We start from the raw sequence: 19,538 nt of genomic DNA, 5'->3' as shown, positions 1-19,538 counted from the left end.
GCAAATATCACTGTATTAAAAACAAACAAGCAAACGAACAAATCCCAACCTGCCAGGTAGGGCATTTTCCTGTAATCCCAGCACTTGGGAGGTGGAGGCAAGAGTCAGGGTCACCCTCGAGGACAGTTAAGTGAAGGCTAGCCTAAGCAGTAAGTGATTGTCTTAAAGTCCCAAACAAACACCTCTGTCCCAAGCACTTTGGATAAAGGTTATTCGACCTGCAAAGGTAAAACACTAACTTCTTTCCTTTGGACGGGTAACTTTGGTTTCCTGCTATGTACTTAACCCAATGCCAGGACACAAAGGATAAAGAAGAAATAAGCTGAGACTCGGGGCCAGGCTCCTTGGGTTTAATTTTGGTTGTCCCACTTCTTGTCAGGGCCCTAAGCCAGCCCCTTAACCCCTGACAGCCGGCTTCCTCCCGCGTGAAACAAGGATGGAAATGACACCCACTTTGTAGGTTGCCATGCAGATAACGTGCTAAGGCGAGGAAGGCACTTAGTCTCCTGCCCTGGATGCCCACAGGCACTCCGTAAACACTGGCTATTATTATCCCACAGACCATCGACTGCAGAGTGGCAACCCTTAAGCCAAATCTGGCCTAGAGACCTATTTTGTTTGGCCCGCACATTTTCCTTTTCAATCAAACCAACATTTTAAAACTGGTAAATTTTTAGACTAGGTTGGATGTCTGGCAACACACAGGAGAGCCTTGGCCTCTGGCATCCACAACGCAAGGTGAGGGCCCTCGCAACCCTTGTGATAACACCCAGCTTCTCTGTAAGCACAGCTCTGCCTGACGTACCCATACCTCCAATTTGTCCTTAACCCCGCTTTTTCAGGAAAGCAACAATCCCTATTCTAGACCATTTTTTTTTGTTGTTTTTTGAGATAGGGTCACATTAGCCCAGACTGACCTTGAACTCAGTAATTCTCCTAAGTCCTTCTAGCCCAATTCTAACGCATCCAACTGTTTCCTTATCCCCATATTGACCAGTCCAACTGGTGCCCCTCATGCCAACCAACCTCCTGCTTCCTACCAAGGGTTCAAGTCTCCCCAGCCTAGTCAAGGATGTCCAATAGGCGGCATATTGAAATTGTTGTGGCATTCGAGAAGCTTAAACCACAGGGTCTAAGAGGCAGCACATTTTGACACTGTCTGGGTCATTTAAAGAAAGAAAAAAAGACACATCTGTATCTTATCCTCAGAGACTGCTAATCAGGATAGGGCCCACGTATCTCAAAATCTTTTTGTGTCCTGGGAGATACTTCTTTCTAATTTAAAGATAGGGTCTCAAGTAGCCTGGGTGGCCTTAAACTTAATATACTACCCAAGTTTTTATCTTCCTGCTTCCACTTCCCAAATCTTGGGATTCAAGGTGTACGTCACCATGCCCAAATTTACCCAAGAACATTTTAGGGTATGCATGGATGCGCTCTGAGATCAGCCATTGCAGGAACCACGGCCGCTGGTCCTGAAAATCCGGTGAAGTCTAAAGAATGTCGATCGCTCTCTAATGATTCCTGTCTGCATCATACAAAGGGCTACATGAGTCTTGTTTTCTTTCCGACTCCTTTTAGCCCTGCCTGCAGATCGACTTGTATTTAAAGTTTGTCTCCCCAAACAGATTGCAAATTCAAGAGTGGGCAGATGCCCCAACACATCTTTCTTTCTTGCCCCAGCAGAGCTAACGGGATGCCAAGACCACTGAGGCAACTAATGACAACGCCTCTTCTCAAACAGACCGACAATCAAAAAGACCCGCAGAGAGCACCTGGAGAGCCAGCTACCCCATCACTGGGCGGGAAGGTTTGTAAAAGCCAAAAAGGATATAAGGAAGACTGGATGCGCCAGGAAAGACAGAAGTCACTCAGGGAAGCGGTCTGAGGCTTGGAAAGTCAGGGGGTACTCTGTGTGAACTTTCTTCAGGTGGGCTGGAAGGACCAATGAGAATGGGGCAGGGCAGCAAAAGGAAAAAAGGTCACTCTGGAGTGACCAATGCTCCAGAGGGCAACCTATGTCCACTCAAAACACCCACAGGGGTACGCCCCTCCCCGTAGGAAAGCAGGGAAAACAAGGCAGGGAAATTCAAACCAAGATTTTACCATACCCCAAAGCCAGGGAAAGAGCTGCAAGTCTCACCCCTAAGAAAGAGAAGAGGGGAGTAGAGAGCACAGGAAGAATGTGTGGCAGCACGGATCTGTGATCTCAGGGCCAACAAGACTCAGTTGCAACTAGATAAAGAACCAGAGGCCAGCCTGGGCTACCTGAGACCATCTCCAAACCAAAACCAAACAGAGTGATGAGAAGAAATGGCTCAGAGGGAAACTGAGAGGCCTCTGGTGAGCAAGAGACATTTTCTCGGCCCTCATGTACGTATCCAAGGAATCTCTGAATCTCCAAGTTAGAGGCACCCCGGTTTCTGAACTAGCCTCAGACCATGGCTTACTGCACAGACATGAAGTTATGTTAACAGCGCAATTTGCATTCCTCGTGCCGTCTCACCAACAAGTTCCATTGGAGAAAGAAAGCTTTCATTCATAACAGCATTACTGATTGTACTACGACAATAAGAAACTTATTCTTCTTTCTCTTCCTGAGCCAACGAGCAGCTCTGAACACGGTAACAAAGACCAGGGGCCCAGTGACAGCACTTAGGCAACATCCACGGTAGGATGCGATACACTCCTTCCCCTTCCAGACACCAGCATTCTTAGAGGGGCAAATGGCGTGAAATGAACACTATCGGGCAGTGGAAAGAAACCAAGTCACCGAATGCAGTACGAGAGATGGCCACAAAGGGCCTGGCAACTCTATTACACCTCTGTGGGACACTGGCTTAAGCACTTCCCAGGCAACAACTGATTTCATCTTCTTCCCCCTTATGAATACTCCCCCACCCCAGAAGGATGAGCCAATGAAGAGAGTAGCAGACGGTGGAAGCAGAAAAGAAACCCAGGCCCTGTAGCCTCCATTTAAGTTTAGACCTAGCTGTTTCTCATATGCCTTTTAGGAGAGCATTGCTTTTCTACTCAACACACAGTCTTTGCACACAGAGAGGTCAAATGCCGAAGGGCAGAGGTGATGGTGTCAGACTTAAGGATGTTGTTCTGCTTATGTCTCCCCAAAAGCCCCACCACACGAAGGAGTGAAACATACAGAGTCTGTGTTCACTGCCTACACCCAGGAGTTCATAGCCACACGTAACAGATGCGAAAGAAGAACAGGATAGAGCCGCTCTCAACAGTCACCCAACAGCATGCTAGAAGAACGACAAGGTTCTCCAGGGCAGACTGGCAAGAGCTGGCAGGGAAGGCCAAGGGCATTCACCTCCTCCAGCCATCAAATGTGCTTCCAGAGGAACTCAGCTTCACTGATAACCGGGCTCTCATCAATTGCTACTCATGGTTCACAGGAAGTCAGTCCTCATGCACACAGGGGACCTTCCTGGCTTGCGGATTACAGATAAATAGATACCCCTGTCCCAGGGCAGGCTGTGAGCTGCAACCATGTTGGATTATGTTTCACTTTCCAGCTTCAGAGCTTGAAGCAATTCTATTTTTAAGCTTTCTCAGTTCCACAAGTAAAATAAGGTCATTTTAAGGAAATGAGCTTTGGCTTTTGACGACTTCCTCTGAAAGAGTTAACTGATCGGCGGCTTTGACACATCAGAAATCTTCCTGGCGCTAACCACAGAGGAAGAGCCTCTTGGTCAATGGTACAAGGCAAAGGCCCAGGGAACCTTGTAAAACTCTTGTCTGTCACTCAGGATGGTTCAGGACAACACTTCGCATGATGTCCCTCTCCCAAGAAAGTTCCAAAGATCCTTTTAGGCTGTTGTTGGTTAAGTAAAATAATCTCTCCTGGGACACCAGAAATGTCACATCCAATGAATAATTCAAATATAAGATCAAGTTTGTTTTTTTTTTTTAAAAAAAAATTGCTGTCACTATTTAGGAAATCCTGTCATTCCTTTCCATTTAAAAGTCCATTTCACTGAGTCTCTACAGTAGCCTTGATTTTTTAGTGTCGCTGGGAATAAGTTGGGACCTCAGAGTTGGTGGTTCAAAGTGTGTGTCTTCATGAAACCCCAGTATAACTGCTTCTGAGGGTAACTTAAGTATTCACACACCTATGCCTCCCTTGCAGGGCATTAAGTCAGCTAGCCCTCTTCTCACTGAAGAGTTGATAAGGCAAGAATCTCCAGTTTCACTTCTGGCCTGCCCCCTGCTGCCTGGTGACCTTGGCTGCGTAACTTAACTGCAGTGGCCTGTAACTGTCACCTGCAAAAAAAGGGGGTTGGATAGTTAAGAACTACACTTTATAAACTCCCAGGTTACGATTCCAGAACCATCATATTTATCAAGTCTCGGATATGCTAATCTGAAATGCTGTCGTCAAGTCATATGAATGCTGCACAGACACTACGAATGGCCACAAACAGTTGGGCTACCTTAGGGAAGTCGGTCATTCATTCATTATTATCTTCTGGATTCAATGTTATCACCCCACTGTCTTCAACCTCAAGCTCACGTAGCTCCTGCCTTACATTACAAAGCACAACCTCAGCCTGGTACTCAAGGTCTCCAGCAAAGTCAAGTTTATGGGGACCTATGGATTCCATCCTGGCTTTAACCACATCTTCGAAGTTGCAGGTAACTGTGGCCACAAGACCGATTCCCATTAAGGCTAGCAGGGTGGAAACACATTCTTACAACTTAAATATTTGAGAGGAACGTTTGAAGGAAAAAGTATGAGATGAAGATAAACTGAAGACCCCACCCACTGGAAAGTCACCTAAATAATCCTGCTGTGTTAACCCCACCTTGCCAGTTTCTTGAGTGGCTGCTTTCTAGTGACTAGCTTCTGTAGTAAGCCTCTTCTCCATGTGACATCATTTTCCCAGTCATTCTTAGAAGGCACACAGGATGGGGAGAAGGAAGGCCCTACATCTGTGGTTTCCTATACATAATACTTTCCCGTTTATCTCATCTTCGTAGTCCCATGAAGTATTACTGGGCGGGGGCTCTTCAGCAATTGTAAACACAGTCCCTGAACCATCATTTAACTGCTAACAACCATGAAAATGCACACCAAACCATATACTTTGCACCTCAAAGAATTCAGGAATGTTCCCCTCAACACGGGGACGAAAACTGGCATCGTTCCTCCTTGCACTACTTCAGGTAGCTTCACAGACCTTGGGGGACTCGGTATACTAAGTAAATGATCTCCACCCATCCTGACTAAAGTATCACTAAAAAGTAGATGGGTAAAAAGAATTGGAGCTGGCTAGCTTAGGACAATGTTTATAGCCAGTCATATGGACTATTTATAAATCGGGGTAAGTTGGAGAAAACAGCCAATTGGAAGAGTGTGTGTGTGTGTGTGTGTGTGTGTGTGTGTGTGTGTGTGTGTGGTCTCACTGAAGACAGCATGAGAAAAGGTAAGGGGAAACTACTGGGTTTTATTTCTAAGACACCAAATAGTGCCCCGCCTCCCGCCAGTCTTTCAGCCCCCAGGTGTTAGTATTTATTCCTAAGACCAGAGTAGATATTCTTTTCCCAAGTTAACTTTACACAGCACGTCATTAAACTCCTAAACTCCGCAGACTCTGTCCTTCCTCCAAGTATTATACAAGGTGGCGATTTTTAGAAAAATACACATTGAAAAAAAAATCCTTTCCTGTTCTCAAGCTTGGGTGCTTTAGCTCAGTTTAAGGGTGCTTTGTTGCCAGGGACGATTAGGGTGGCGCCCTCGGGAATGATTATAGTGGAGCTATTTGTACTGCCCACGTCTGGGCATTGCCATTATATTAAAACTTCCATTTTGGGGTATGTAGTGCCTAAAAATTCTCTCCCAGCTTCAACTTGGCATCAACCATACATCTCAGCAGAAGCAAGATTATTGCATACAGAACCACAGGAACCCACATTTTTCTTCTTTCAGACTTGCTCAGGAAAAAAAGACCCTGCTGAAATGCATGTGCAGTCCTTCATTCTCAGATGAGGTTTTTAGGCGTGCAGGGCTCTTTCGAAGGACAGTATAATCAGAAGGCTGCTAGGACTGAATTAAAGCAAATCTGACGTGATAGGCTACCGCCTCTTGCATTAATAGATCCTCCATTTCTGGAAGAATGAAATGGCATGCTCCTTAAGAAAACTTACGATCATTCTGCTCATATAGGTAAACAAAGGGACAGTATGTGTGCAGTCCCAGAGTTATAAAAATACTTGATTTATGAATGCTAATTTTATGGAGCAGCTACTATTTGCCAGGCTTTGTGCTTAAGGATGGTACATACATTATATTACTTGAAAAAGCCTCAAAGTTAGCATTATTGTCCTATTTTATAGAATAATGGACAATTCTGACAGATTATCTGTCTTCTGTCTACAAGCAGACAGCATGTCAATAAAGACAGGAGGCTACAGTTAGTGAGAAGGCAAGTCACTTGCTCTGTCAAGTTCTTAAATGTTTGGAGAAAGAACTTGAAGGTGGACCCAGGTGAGTCTAGAATTCTAGAATGTTTGGATGGTCCCATCTTTGTTCATTCTCTACACCTTCCCAACCTCCAAGCTTAGGGGAAAATATCAATAGGATTCCCAAAGACATGGTGGTGGATGTCTTCAATCTCGGAACACAGGTACTTGAGGCAAGATCAGGAGTTCAAAGCTATAAGAGACCTTGCCTCAAAATACAAAATAAATTTCAAGCTAACTGGAAGCCCACAAAAATACTGATTAAAAAAAATAAATCAAACTTTGCCTGCAATACTGAGGACTTTGTATGCACTTGGTAAGATAAACTTCATACCCCTCCCAGAAGATACAGCATTGAAAGTGTAGATTAACCAGTGATTCAGCATACATTACAATCTTATATAAAATGACTTCTGAATATGTATAAGAAGCATTTATATTCCTACAATGAAACATTATTTTTGAGTATCCAAATTCAAAACAACCTATATTCCTGGAATAATAACTTCATGGCAAGGATAATAAAGTTTAGAAATAACTTGGAAGACGATGAGACCATTATTTTTATATTTTCAACACTTAACTACAGTGAACTACATATAAATTTGGCTAGCCAGCCTTGGTGACCTAGTCCAACAAATAATCTTAAGATTCTTTTTTAAAAGAGCAATTTAGTAGTCTCACAATTTCCTATTATCAAAAAATAACTTTCCCTGAAAATCTGAATCTAATCCAAGAAGCATATCAATAGCCAGTTGTTTCAGGTTATTTATGATATAGGAAGCGATTGTGTAGGGGAAATAGGCTTACTGTATGGCCACGCATGTTTAATCAAGTCGGCAAAATTATTTACTGCTAATAAAAGCATGGAATATTCTGTGCCTGAGAATCTAGCACACTGGATACAGTATGTGTAAGCAGGTACTGTACTCGGCTTCCCCCCTGCTGGCAGACCCTAGTCACTAAAAGGATGAACCTCTTTCACTGGGACTGTATCGCACATCCCCACTAAGTATCTCCAGGCTGGAAAGCACTAAAGATCCAATCCAAAGCCAAATTATGAACAGAAAGGGAATTTCTAAAAATTAATTATTTATCTACCCACTCCATCTCCCAAAGTCCCATATATGTGCACAGACTTTCTTAAAAGACCCTAGCAAATTATTGATTGTGCAAAACAAACACATAGAGACCTAAGACTAGATGAGGTCCCTGACTGGTATTATACATGCAACCACAGATATGAGTCCGGGTGGGTTCGAGCCTGGTCTGGGCCAATCCTCAACACGAGGGTGAAGACAGGAGGCATGGAGGAAGGAATGCAGGAGAGAAAGGAAGAAGGGGAGACCTCGGGGCCACACTTCTTTCTAGTAGCAACAAAAAGGGAAGACGCATACTGACCTAAATCATCTCTCAAAGGCGCTTTATAAATTACAGGGACAAAGGGAGGGGGTGGCGGGTGGCCTGGGAACCCCACAGACACCCTACCCTCTGACCCGCCCCCTCCCCCTTCAGCACAAGGGAAGCAAGACAGAAAGCAGCTCAACTCGGCCACGGGCGTGAAGCCCTCATCTGGGTTTCAATTGCCCATCCGTCCACCCCCCAAAAGAAACACACGTAAACACTATACCCACCCCGGGGGCGGCCACTCCCGCCCCGGGGCTCCTAAAAGCGGAGGCCGGGGATTTACTTAGTTAGATTTTTCTTGCTTACTCATTTCCCTCAAGCACCCAACCCCCCGTTCCCACTCCAAAACCCCGCTCGGTCGCCTATCCTCCGACTCGGGGCCCCCCGGGGATCCCGGGTCCCCGCGGCCGTGGCTCGGGCCCCCGCGCGGTCCGGGTCACTAACCTGCTGCTGTAAGGGCATTTCCGAAAGCAGCCTGGCTCCGGGGGAGGTGGGGGGCCGGCTGGAGAGGGGGCCCGAGGCCGAGCGGAGCGGCGGCGCCGGGCGAGGGCGGGCGCCGTGGGGGGGGTGGGGACGGGAGAGGGAGGGTGGCGGTGCTGGGTGCGAGGGCGCCGGGACCGTCCCAGGCCTGGGAGCCGGCGAGCAGGAGGAAGTGGGTGCCCCCTCTCCCCCTCCAGCGCCCCCTCCCGCCGCCACCTCCTCCCCAGTCACAGGCGCGTCCTCCGCGCACGTGTGCGAAACGTCACCGGCGGGTCCCGGAGAGAAGGGACAGATCCTGGCGGCGGGACGGGAACCCGGCTGCCCCCGCCCTCCGTCGCCGGGGGGCGGGGAGGGGGACAGGGCGGGGAAGGAAGGGGCAAGGGGAGAGGCGGGTCAAGGGCAGGCCCGGGGCCCGGTAAGCAAGGCCCCGGCGCTCCGGCCACGCGGGCGCCGCCGCCGCGACCGCGGAGATGCGCCCAGGCCGGAGCACCCGCCCGCCGGCCCCTAGTCACAGACAGCGCGAGCCCTGGCCCACCCGTGGATCGCAGCCCCACCTCCCCCACCGCGATACCCCTCCACCTCCCAGATCCCCTTTGTTGCCGGGAGCTAGGTCCCCAAAGGTGCCAGGCACTGAAGCCCGTACGCTTGGAGCACGCCTGTGGGACCCCCGGGAACCCAGGGGTAGCAGAGGCCGAAGGGGAGGCAGGCACGGCTCGGGTCCCCTAGTTTACATCCCTTGGGGTCCCCCACTCTCCAGTGCACTACTCCCTCCCCCACCCCCTTCTCCATCCGGGGCGTGACCCCTTCCTACGCCCGAGAAAGAGGAAGCTTCGAGTTGCAGGGGAGGGGAGAGTGGGGGTAGGGAAAAGTGCAGGAAAAGAAGGGGGGGCGCGAAAAGTTTTGGAGTGTTGAATGAGGTTCGCAAAGAGGGACTCCCCACTGTCCCGCGCGCCTGCCCAGGTCCCCAGGTCCTCCCAACGTCCGCAAGGAAGCACCCCAAGTCTAACAATAAGCACACGCTCGAGGGACAGCACCGAGGCCCACGATGCTCAGCCTCGCGCTCACGCAGCCACCGCTCCCGGGAGCCCGCCTCCCACCTGGGCTAGGGACCTTGCGGAGGGAGGGTATTACCGGAGGGCCGCCGCCGCCGCCGCGTCCTGGTGCTGATGGTTGCTGCAGCAGCCCGGCTCTGCTGGAGGGTCCTTGTGGCGTGGTGTAGAGGAGGCTGCCGGTGGCCGGCTCCGCGCCGGGAACACTGGGGAGAAGGGGGCCGGCGGCCAGGGTGCCGCTTTGGAGGGAGGTGGCACAGGACGTGGTGGAAGGGTTCGTAGTGAGGATCTGGATGTACGTGCCCGGGGCGGCGGCGGCGGCGAAGCCGGGGCTGGCTAGCAGTGCCCTTTTGTCCATGGAGGCTGCAGCGGCGGCGGCGACGACAGCCGCCCCCTCCCCACCCCCGGCGGTCACCAGGTACTGCTCCAGGGCGGGCTGGATCCCCTTTCTCATCTCTCGCTCCTGCTCTTTTTTAGTGTTACGATATATTAACGTATTGCTTTCAATTTCTTTATTATTTGCAGTCGGAGTTTCCAAGTCTCTCCTTCTTGCCTCCCCTCCCGGCGCTTCCGAACCCTCTCTCTCTCTTTTCTTTTTTATTTTTCCGCACCGCACAGGTCCCGGGGCCAAAAATAATCGGGGGTCTGGAGAGAGGAGGGTCCCGGCCGCTTGGATATCAGGCCCCGAGGGGAGATGGAGGCGTCGGGGGCAGCCGATGCAACGGATTGCGAGGCGGCGGCGGCAGCCCGGGTGCTGCGGCCGGCAGCTGAAAAATGGCTCCAGGAAGCTGCTGCTGACAATGAATGAAGGGATACGGTTTACGCGCCAAGGTCCTCCCGCGAAACTCAGATTTCCCGCCGGCTTTTCAAACCATATTTGCATATCTCCTCCCCTCTGCCCGCCGAGGACTGTTCCCACAGTCCATTGGATCCCTGTCGCCTTACTTGGGTACCAATCCTGGAGCGAGGTCGCCACTGGCCGGTTTCCATTGGTCCCTATACAGCATGGTTACCGGGGTGACCCGGGCTCTATTTGCATAGGCCAGCCTGATTGGCTGGAAGCAGAGCAGGCTTCTTAGAAGGTGGAGCAAAATCCTACTCTCCCACGGAAAGCCACGCCTCTCCCAGGCCCCTCCCGAGGGGCTGGCTCTGGTGACCTGGGCAGGGACTCTGCCTCGCAGACGCAGTGTGGAGATAATCTTGAGCGCAAGTTTCGGTTTTGGAGATTGTCAAGGTGACACCCTCGGGGACTCCTTTTCCTTTAACCAATCAGTGTAGTGAGTGAAGAACTGTTAGTGATTCTCACAAATACGTGTCAAAGGCAAGTTGGACCCGGCCTGGCAGGTGGAAAACTGAGCCCTTTAAATCCTGCGTTTCTTCCTTCCTGAATTCCAACCAATGGCGCGAGAGCGGATCCGGAGGCTAGGGCTGATAGACAGAAGCATGTGGGCAGACTGAACCGTGGGGGTAGGAGGTTCAGCTGACGCGACTGCAGGCCCACTTTAGTTCATATTCCAGAGCATTCCTGGTAGCTTCATGATTAGCCCGAATTGGGTTTAAGTAAAAATTAACTCTTTTGTACCGTGAACTCGTACAGCAAGTATAGGTTGCAGTCTAACAGACACCCTCTCTGGCCCAGAAACACCAAGGGGAGTTAATCGGGGCTAACCTAGAACTGATCTCCGGGTTTCTAATCCGCCATGCAGTAATCCGAAGGACAGGCTTTTATGGTGACGTGGGACTGCCAGAGAAAGCTACAACCCAAACCTAACCTAACCTATTTTAAAAGAGAGGGAAAATGTGTGCATATATGTGTGTATATGTAAATCAGAAAATGCCGTCAGGAAAAATGAAATGGCTGTCCAGCTGACTTCCGCACTGAAGCAAATACTCATTAAAACGAGGACTATGGGGCTGGAGAGGTGGTTCAGTTAATAAAATGCTTACCTGCCTAAGCAAGAGGACCTAAGTTTGATCTCTAAGACTCACATTTAAAAGCTAAGCATGACATGAGTGTCACCAATCCCAGAGCTGGGACATGGAGACCTGAAGATCCTTGGGGCTTGCTGGTCAGCCAGTGAAGCTGACTGGTAAATTCCAGATTCACTGAGCTTCCCTAACCCGAAAAATAAGGTTGAGAGCTATTGAGGAAGATATCTGAGGTTGACCTCTGGCTTCCATATGCACATGCCTACATGTACACTCCTCACATGTACACACAATGAAGAGTGTTTAAGACAGAGGAGGAAGCTGAGGGAAGATGTAGAGGGAAAGACCAGGTCTTCATTTAGCAGCTGAGAATTGTGCAAAACAGCTATTGAGATATACGGAAAGAAATCATTCTACCTCAGCCACATTGTTTTTTTTTTTTAATGTAGGGTGTTTGGTAGGGTGATTGCTGGGTGATGAGAGTTGCATCACACTGAGTCCTGTCACCTGACTTTTGTTTATTATGATTATCACTTTACCCAAGCTGACATTCAAATCCTATAGGAAACTTAACAATTTGGGTCAGTTCATGTTAGGACCTTCTAAAAGTCCAGTCCTATTACCTTCTGTGAAATTAAAAGTACTATGAAACTCTATACCAGGCTTGGGAATACTTTAGTTTCAAGCTTCTTGAGGATCCATAGTATTGGTACATTTGAAGATTTGTGGACAGTGATAGAACCGGCTGTATTTGTAGGCTTGAGAAGTGGAATTCAAAAGGCACAAAAGCCTGGCTGAGCTAGAGGAATGATAGCAACTTCTCAAATCTTATTTCGTCACTGTTGCTTTGCACTGTGGGTCACTGTGGAGAAAGTGGATGCAGTAAGCTAGGATGCTGCCAGCTGCACACTATTACTGGTAACTTCCCTTTGGAGGTAGGGAGGTTATGGGGAGAGGTGTTGCAACATAGAGTCATTAAAGGGCTGCCTCTGGCCTTAGAGACAATACCAGATCCCAGACTCTGCCAGCTTGAGCTTGCAGTAGGTAGGAACAGTAAGATAAGTAGGCCACAGCCTGGGGGGGGGGGCTGTGGAAACAGCTCGGTTGGTAAATCTTCAGGACCTGAGTTCAAGACCCTAGAATCCATGAGTCCTTGGTGGAGAGTTAGCAGATTTTAGTAGATTCACACTTAGGAGTCAGGAGAGTCTGGGTTTGAATTCTAGCTCTGCCAACTCCTGTTAGCCCCTTCCCCCTTCTCCTTGTTTTTTTTTTTTTAAATAAAGGTCAGAGAAATGGTTCAGCTGGTCAAAGTACATTTGTTGCTAAGAGCTACAACTTAGAGTTTGATCCCCAGAACCCATGATGGGAAGAAAAAGTTGGCTTCCAAAAGTTGTTCTCTGTCTCTACCCTCTGCTACGTACAACACATTTATTTTTTATTATTGTATTGTGTGTGTGGGGGGGTGAATGATGTATGTGAGTGTTTTTGGAGTGTAGACATGCCAAAACAAGGATGTAGAGTTCAGAGGACAGCTGTGTGGGTTTGGTTCTCTCCCTCCAACTTTATGGGGATGGCAGTCAGCTCATCAGACTTTTCTGCCAAGCACTGTTTCCCGGTGAACCATCTCACCTGACTAGCTTCCATCCTGACTAGCCTGCTTTCTCAAAGGGTAAATGAAAGCTCAGATTCTGGAGCCCATGCTGCGAGGCGGTGCTGAAAAGAATCAATGGCACGCGTGACTTGTACTGGGAGCACAGCAGCTGTGAACTAAGGGACAGCCACTTAGAGTGTACTAATTCATACGAGTATGCTTTGTCCTTCTTTGTAGGCCAACCTGACTCCCAACCTCTAATCTTCGGAGAACTCCTGATGTCCTCTTGCTGGTACAACTTAGGGCCTTTCTTCTCCCCACTGAAATTGTAGTCATGTCCTGGTGAATATGGATTATAGGACCCTGACTCAGAGACTGAGGGTAATGCTTAAAGTCAGCTCTGTTGTCCACCCACTTCAAACTGCTCATCTCTCAGTGGCCCACTTCTGAACCCTCTTTACCTCCACCTCAACGTGGATTCCATGTATGTTCGGAATCGCCTTCTTTACACAGAGAATACCTGGAGATTCCTCACCAGAGCCTATAGCCCAGACCACAGTTAGGATCGTCAGTGTTCAACAAGGAAGGGTATGTTGGCAGTTGAGGTACCTGGGGAGTCGGAAGAAGGCATTGGATCCCTTGGAGCTGGAGTTACAGTAGTGCTATAGGCAGACTGCTTTGCCACCCACCACTCCCATTCGTTTACTCTGACAACCAGCTAGATGTCTTAGAATTAGCCTACATGTTTGATCGAGTGGCCCCTCAAAGGACAGGCCTACGTATATTCATTGGGACCTATGAGTGTGACACTATCTGTGGGAAGGTGGTCTTTGTAGATGTAACTATGGTGATGTTTGCCACCTCCTAGCTACATAACTTTCATCATTTTTGTTTTGTTTTGTTTGTTTTCTTTCCTTTTGTTTTTCTGAAAAGATTATGGCCAAAGAGATGTTTCAATGGGTACAGGTGCACTTGCTGCTAAGCCCTACTATCTACGTTTCAGTCCCAGAACCAGCACAAGGGAAAGAGATCTCAAGATATGATCTTTTGGGTTTATCCCGGGGTACCCCCAAATCCAGCAACAAGATACATCCAGAGAGGAGCACACAGCCCTGTGAAGTTGAAGGCAGGTTGCAGCAAGCGACTGCAGTCAAGGCCCATGTGGCAGCCACTAGAAGCAGAAGAGGCGGGGGAGGGGGGGCAGAGAATCTCTGAACCTAGAGGGAACAGGGCCCGTCAACACCTTGCATTTGGACTTTTGACCTCCAGCCCTGTGCTAGAAGACGTTTCTACGGAGCTGTCCCTTTGTGGTGATGTGCATGACATCTTAGGAAACAAACACAGCCCGTTATCCTGTTTACCTAGCAGTTCAAGGCTCTCAGCTCCTCACTTGGTAGGTCTCCTGCCAACATACCCTTCCTTGTTGAACACTGAAGATCCTAACTGTGGTCTGGGCTATAGACTCTGGTGAGGAATCTCCAGGTATTCTCTGTGTAAAGAAGGCGATTCCGAACACACATGGACTTCAGTTCAGGTACCTGGGGAATTGGAAGAAGGCATTGGATCCCTTGGAGCTGGAGTTACAGGCACTTATGGGCCACCTGACATGGGTGCTATAAGAACAGCAAACATGTAACCACTGAGCTGTTTCTTCTTATTCTTGCTCCTGTACCTAGGTGCTTCACTGTTTTGTAATCTCCCTCGTGTTCCCACCTGCCAGTTAATGGGAGCGCTGGATTCCCCTTCCTGAACATAATTTACATGCACATATATGTACACCTTTGCCTACAGTGTTAACATGTTATCTTATAGCCATATAAATTTGATACTATCTTCTCTACAATTGTCCCTTTTCTATTTAGAAAAACAGTCGTCAGCCCCTGTAAGCCACCCATACAAAAAAAAACCCATAAATTTAACAGTTGTATGAAATTTCAATATTGAATCCTCAGATGGAAAAATCATAGTTTTAGGTGATTAAGGAAACCACTCATTAGCCCAGCAAAGGTTTAAATTGTGCCTTACACAATTTAATTACCACATCAAATTTAGAATATACAGTATTAAATTTTAGCATCTGCAAAAGACCAGTTTTGTAGTTTAAGGGTTTTATCTAATAGTTGCCCACAAAGAAATAACACTCTGTTTCAGCTTCCTTATTTAGAAGAAAGAGACGAGTATGTGTTCTTGAGGCACTAGCACATTAGACACCGATAAAAAAAATGTCTAAATGAATAGCCTAAAAAATTGATCATTACGTCATTATAGATAGGCGTGGATTGACCAGCATAAGGTTACTTGCCTTCAGCTCTTTGGGCAGGGAGATGCTTGCTGGCTCTGGGCAGGGCTTCTTTAAATATATCCCGGATAAGCTTCTGGCATACGGTGCTGTCTTCAGTCACATCTTGTGAATCTAGCTCATGGGTTGGGATCCAGGAATCTGCATTGTAAGCAGGGTAATTTTGATACACGTAACCCACAGAATACACTTCAATAAACACTAACTACAGACACTGGTGACCTAGCATCAATCTTTATATTATAAAATCGGTTTTGTGTGTGTGTGTGGGGGAAGGGTAAGGATAACAGAAATTCCCTTATAGATGCCATCTGTGATTCAGCTGCTACCACTGTGAGCACGACACTACTGTAATGCGGACGGAAGTGACCTCTTTTACTTAAGTCCTTGCTCAGCTAACAAGTAGTGTGATGTCGACAAAATATGCTGGGCTCAGAGGAAAGGGTTCATCTCAAAGGGGTGTGTCTCCTCGACTTTCTAAAGCATGGTTTCATCATGATATTAGATACATGGAGAGAAATATAAAAATAAATGTATGCCTCAGTGGGTCATTATGAGACCCTTGTGATTTGCACTGAGGTCCAGAAGTAGAGCTCTGCCTGAGCTCCCTGAGGTCCAATTCTTGTTTGCCAGCGTGAACACAACTCTCCTTCCCACCGGAAGTAACCATGAGCCTGATGGGTACAGTCGTTCCGTCCATGTTGTTTGTCGGTTTTCATTGAAATCGATGAGGAAAACAACTAAATGGAGGAAAGATGAATTTGGCTCATGGCAGTGTTTGTACATGGTTAGCCAACTCCATTGGCATAGGATTGGTCTGAGGTAGAAGGCCATGGTGAAGGGAAGTTGATTACCTCATGGCAGCCAAGAAACCGTGAGGAAGGCACCGGGAACAAGACATACAGTAATCCACTCAACTTTAAAGTCATCAGTGGTAATCCAATAATGAAGTTATCAACCTCAAAATCTAGTCACCTCTCAATAGAACTAGGGGCTGCCAGGTCTTCAACATGTGAACCTGTGGAGGGCATACTTCTAGGAACCACAGTAGAGTCTCATCTGTTTAGCAAAAATGTCACTTTGTTTTGAAAGTATCTTTTAGGTTTATAGTTCTTCACCAAACCATTTACAATTTATCTTTTGCAATTTAACTTGAAGAAAGCACTGGGTTGATTGCTGGCCCTCTGAAAAGATATACCCATTAGGAGCTGGCAGGATCACTGAGCAAGGACACTTGTTGACAAATCTGATGACCTAAGTTTAATCCCCAGAACCCACAGTAGAAGATAGGAGCTGACTCTGCAGGGTTGTTCTCTGCCCTCCACACCACATGCACCCCACACCCATCCAGGGTTGAGTAAGAATCAAAGCATGCAAAAAAAAAAAAAAAAACTCCATCTTCACAGCTTCCAGGAACAGGGAGACATGTCTTCTGAGATTTTTTTGGTTTTACCTTTTCCATTTCCTATATCTAACCTAAACTTCTCATTCTCCTCTTGTATCCCTGTCTTGACCCACTCTGTCTCTACTCTCAGTGATTTCTCCTCTGTTTGGGACCATACCTTAAAAAGGAATGCCAGTGGTGAGATTGTATGTGCATGCACGTGTATGTGGGTGTGTGTGTATGTGTGTGTGTACATAAGTGTTTATGTGATGGGAGGTGTATGTGGGTGCATATGTGTGTATGTGTGTAAGAGGGAATGTGTGTGTATGTGTGCATGTAAGGACATGTGTGCCTATGCCTCTGTGTGTGTGCGTGTGTGTGTGCCAAAGGAAAATTTTAGTTCTTCTTCCTTAGGTACCCTTCACTTTGATTCTGAGACAGAGTATCTCAGTGTCTTGAAGTTCACCATGTAGCTCAGACTGGCTGGCCCACAAGCCCCAACAGTCCTCCTGTCTCCCCTCCCTTGTACATGCTGGGATTGTTATCAATTGGGTGTCACCAAGCCTGAATTTTAAAATGTGGGTTCTAAGAAGTCAAACTCAGGTCATTATGCTTGCAAAGCAAGCACGTTATTGAATGAGTTGTCTCCCAAGCCAATTGGTTGTCAGTTTTGGGAGGGAGGCAAGGTAGATTGCCCCAGATCCTTTAGATCTTCCAGCCACAGTCCCTTGGCTTCACCTGCTGCTGGAGAACAAACCTTTTCTCATATCTAACAACTGGCATCTGGTGGCAATCCATTGCTACCTGGGGCTTCTCCTGTCCTTGGGTCCCGTGGGCATTGCCTAGGACTCCTAGAGCTGTTGGTAGTTGCCATTCATTCACTTGCACCTTGGGACTGAGGTGGTTTATCACTGAATTTTGTTTAAACACTTCCTGTAGATTTGGGGCTCTTCTAGAAGTCGTTTCTGTTTTTGCGTAGGGGTGAGGAGGGATGGGAGAATGGTATTGAACATCTACCATCTTCAGATATATATTCCCTTTGCTTTAAAATACTTAATTTTGAACCCACCGACTTGACTTGTGAACCAGTGTCACTTAGGTAGATGTTCCCACCAGCATCAAAAGGAGACTTAGGAGCTGTTGTAGTTCCAGTTTCTCAGAGAACATTTGCAAAGGAGAGGTGAAGATGAACAGGAGTCGAGGGACTCAGTTCTTGTGGGTAAGAAACAGAAGAACACACACTACCTTTCAGATTTGGTAGGGTGGTTGTGCCTCAGTGGGTTTTAGATGGGACACACTGCCAGCAGCAGATGGCAAGGGTCTGTGGGTAAAGAATTGCTCTTTCTTTGCTACCCTGGGTTCCTTGGCGGGAGCACTCTCTCGATTCCCATTCTACTCCTCTGACCTCCTGGATCCCACTGATGGCTTCACATTTTTCTATACTCCCTTAAGGGTCTCCTCTTATTCTGCACATTCTCTTTTGGACCACCTCTTCTTGTGGTTAAGCGTGCACAATATAATATTTATTAATTTAGCCACTTGTAAGTATTCAGTTAAATACACTCACAATGTGTAACCATCACAACTGTACCTAAGCCTTTTTCATTGTCCCCCATTAGAAAGTCTGTCCCCACCAAACAGTAACGTCCTGTGTGACTTACTTGTTCACATTGCTATGACCAAATACGTGAAAAGAAGCAACTTAAGGGAACAAGGACTTTTGGGGCTCATGGCTTGAGTCCAACACAGCAGGGAAGGCATGAAGGTTGGAGTGGCTTTAGACTGTGGCAGCAGGAGCGTGGGGCCGCCTGTTCACATTTCCATGGACCAGAAGGCAGAGATAGAACGGGCAGTAGGTCTTGCTTATAAACCTCACACCCCATTGGTTTTACAACGTTTAAAAAAATGCATCACTGGTTGGGAGTCAGGTATCCAAAAAATTAGCCTGTGGGGACATTTTACATGCAGACCGTAGTACTCTCCATGCCTGCTTCCCACATTCTTCTATAGCTAGTATTTCACTTTCGAGCAGTTGGACACTGCAAGGTACAGCTCATAAGTGGAATCTTGAGTATTTTGCCTTCTGTGCCTGGCTAATTTCAGTTGCCGTAATGGTTGCAAGGTCTGCCCAGGTTGTGAAATATCTCCAAATTTCATTCCTTTTTATGTCAAAATAATATTTCATTGTGCTCATATGCACCATGTTTTGCTTATCTACTTACCTACGGATGGACTCTTGGCTGTTGTGAATAAAATAATACCGCATGATGGGCATGTTCAAGTTCCTGCTTTCAGTTCTTTTGGATAGACGCTAAGGTGCAGAAATTTCGATAAATATATTGTAGTTCTGTTTTACCTTTTGAGGCCCTTCCCATATAACCTAGTCCTTATTTACACATTCTGACTATAGTTTATGGATTGTTGTCAAGTAGAGCTTTATAAATAGTGGGCATGTTCTGTGATTTCATGGCATCTAGTGTGCTATCCCTTGTAGCTAAGAGGCACAGGGGTAACAGCTAGCATGACCAGTGAATTTAGTTTTCATTTCCACCTGGCTTTAGTTTACTTAAATTTAAAATTAGACACATATAGGAGAATGTATGGTACAACATGTATCTATAAACTTAACTGAATTTTTCTAATTTTATATTTAAAATTTAGCCATGTTTTTGTATTACAGAAACATGCCTCCACTATATTTCCGTTAATGAATTTGGGCCTAATTTCTAAAGACACAATCCCAAGTGCTGTAATCCAAAATGTGAAGTCCCCCAAATCAAAATCTCTATAGTTAAAAAGCTCCGGATTCTGTGGTAGAATATTATTTTAACTAGGTAAAGATGTGTTGTATTTCTTTATGCTGCAGAATATTATTTTAACAGTGTAAAGGTGTGTTGCTTTTGTTTATGCCACATT

General features: G+C 47.1%; 1 protein-coding gene across 3 annotated transcripts in view; it reads right to left on the bottom strand.

The window, feature by feature from the left end:
• The window catches only part of E2f3 (E2F transcription factor 3), a 79,291-nt gene extending 69,343 nt beyond the window's left edge, over positions 1-9,948 (bottom strand). For 2 of the 3 annotated variants that reach the window (XM_075969979.1, XM_075969980.1), the window contains exon 1: positions 9,502-9,948. In XM_075969979.1, the coding sequence (XP_075826094.1) occupies positions 9,502-9,873 (372 nt within the window). In that variant the 5' untranslated portion in view covers positions 9,874-9,948. Of the gene's footprint in view, positions 1-8,334; positions 8,574-9,501 lie in introns of those variants that run through there. The other variant, XM_075969981.1, reaches the window with a different exon arrangement.
• Positions 9,949-19,538: the final 9,590 nt, after the last annotated feature.

The sequence above is a fragment of the Microtus pennsylvanicus genome, chromosome 4 (assembly GCF_037038515.1).
Source record: "Microtus pennsylvanicus isolate mMicPen1 chromosome 4, mMicPen1.hap1, whole genome shotgun sequence".
Lineage (NCBI taxonomy): Eukaryota > Metazoa > Chordata > Mammalia > Rodentia > Cricetidae > Microtus > Microtus pennsylvanicus.
Note: the sequence above shows the minus strand (reverse complement) of the source record. Positions and strands in the feature narration are given on the sequence as shown.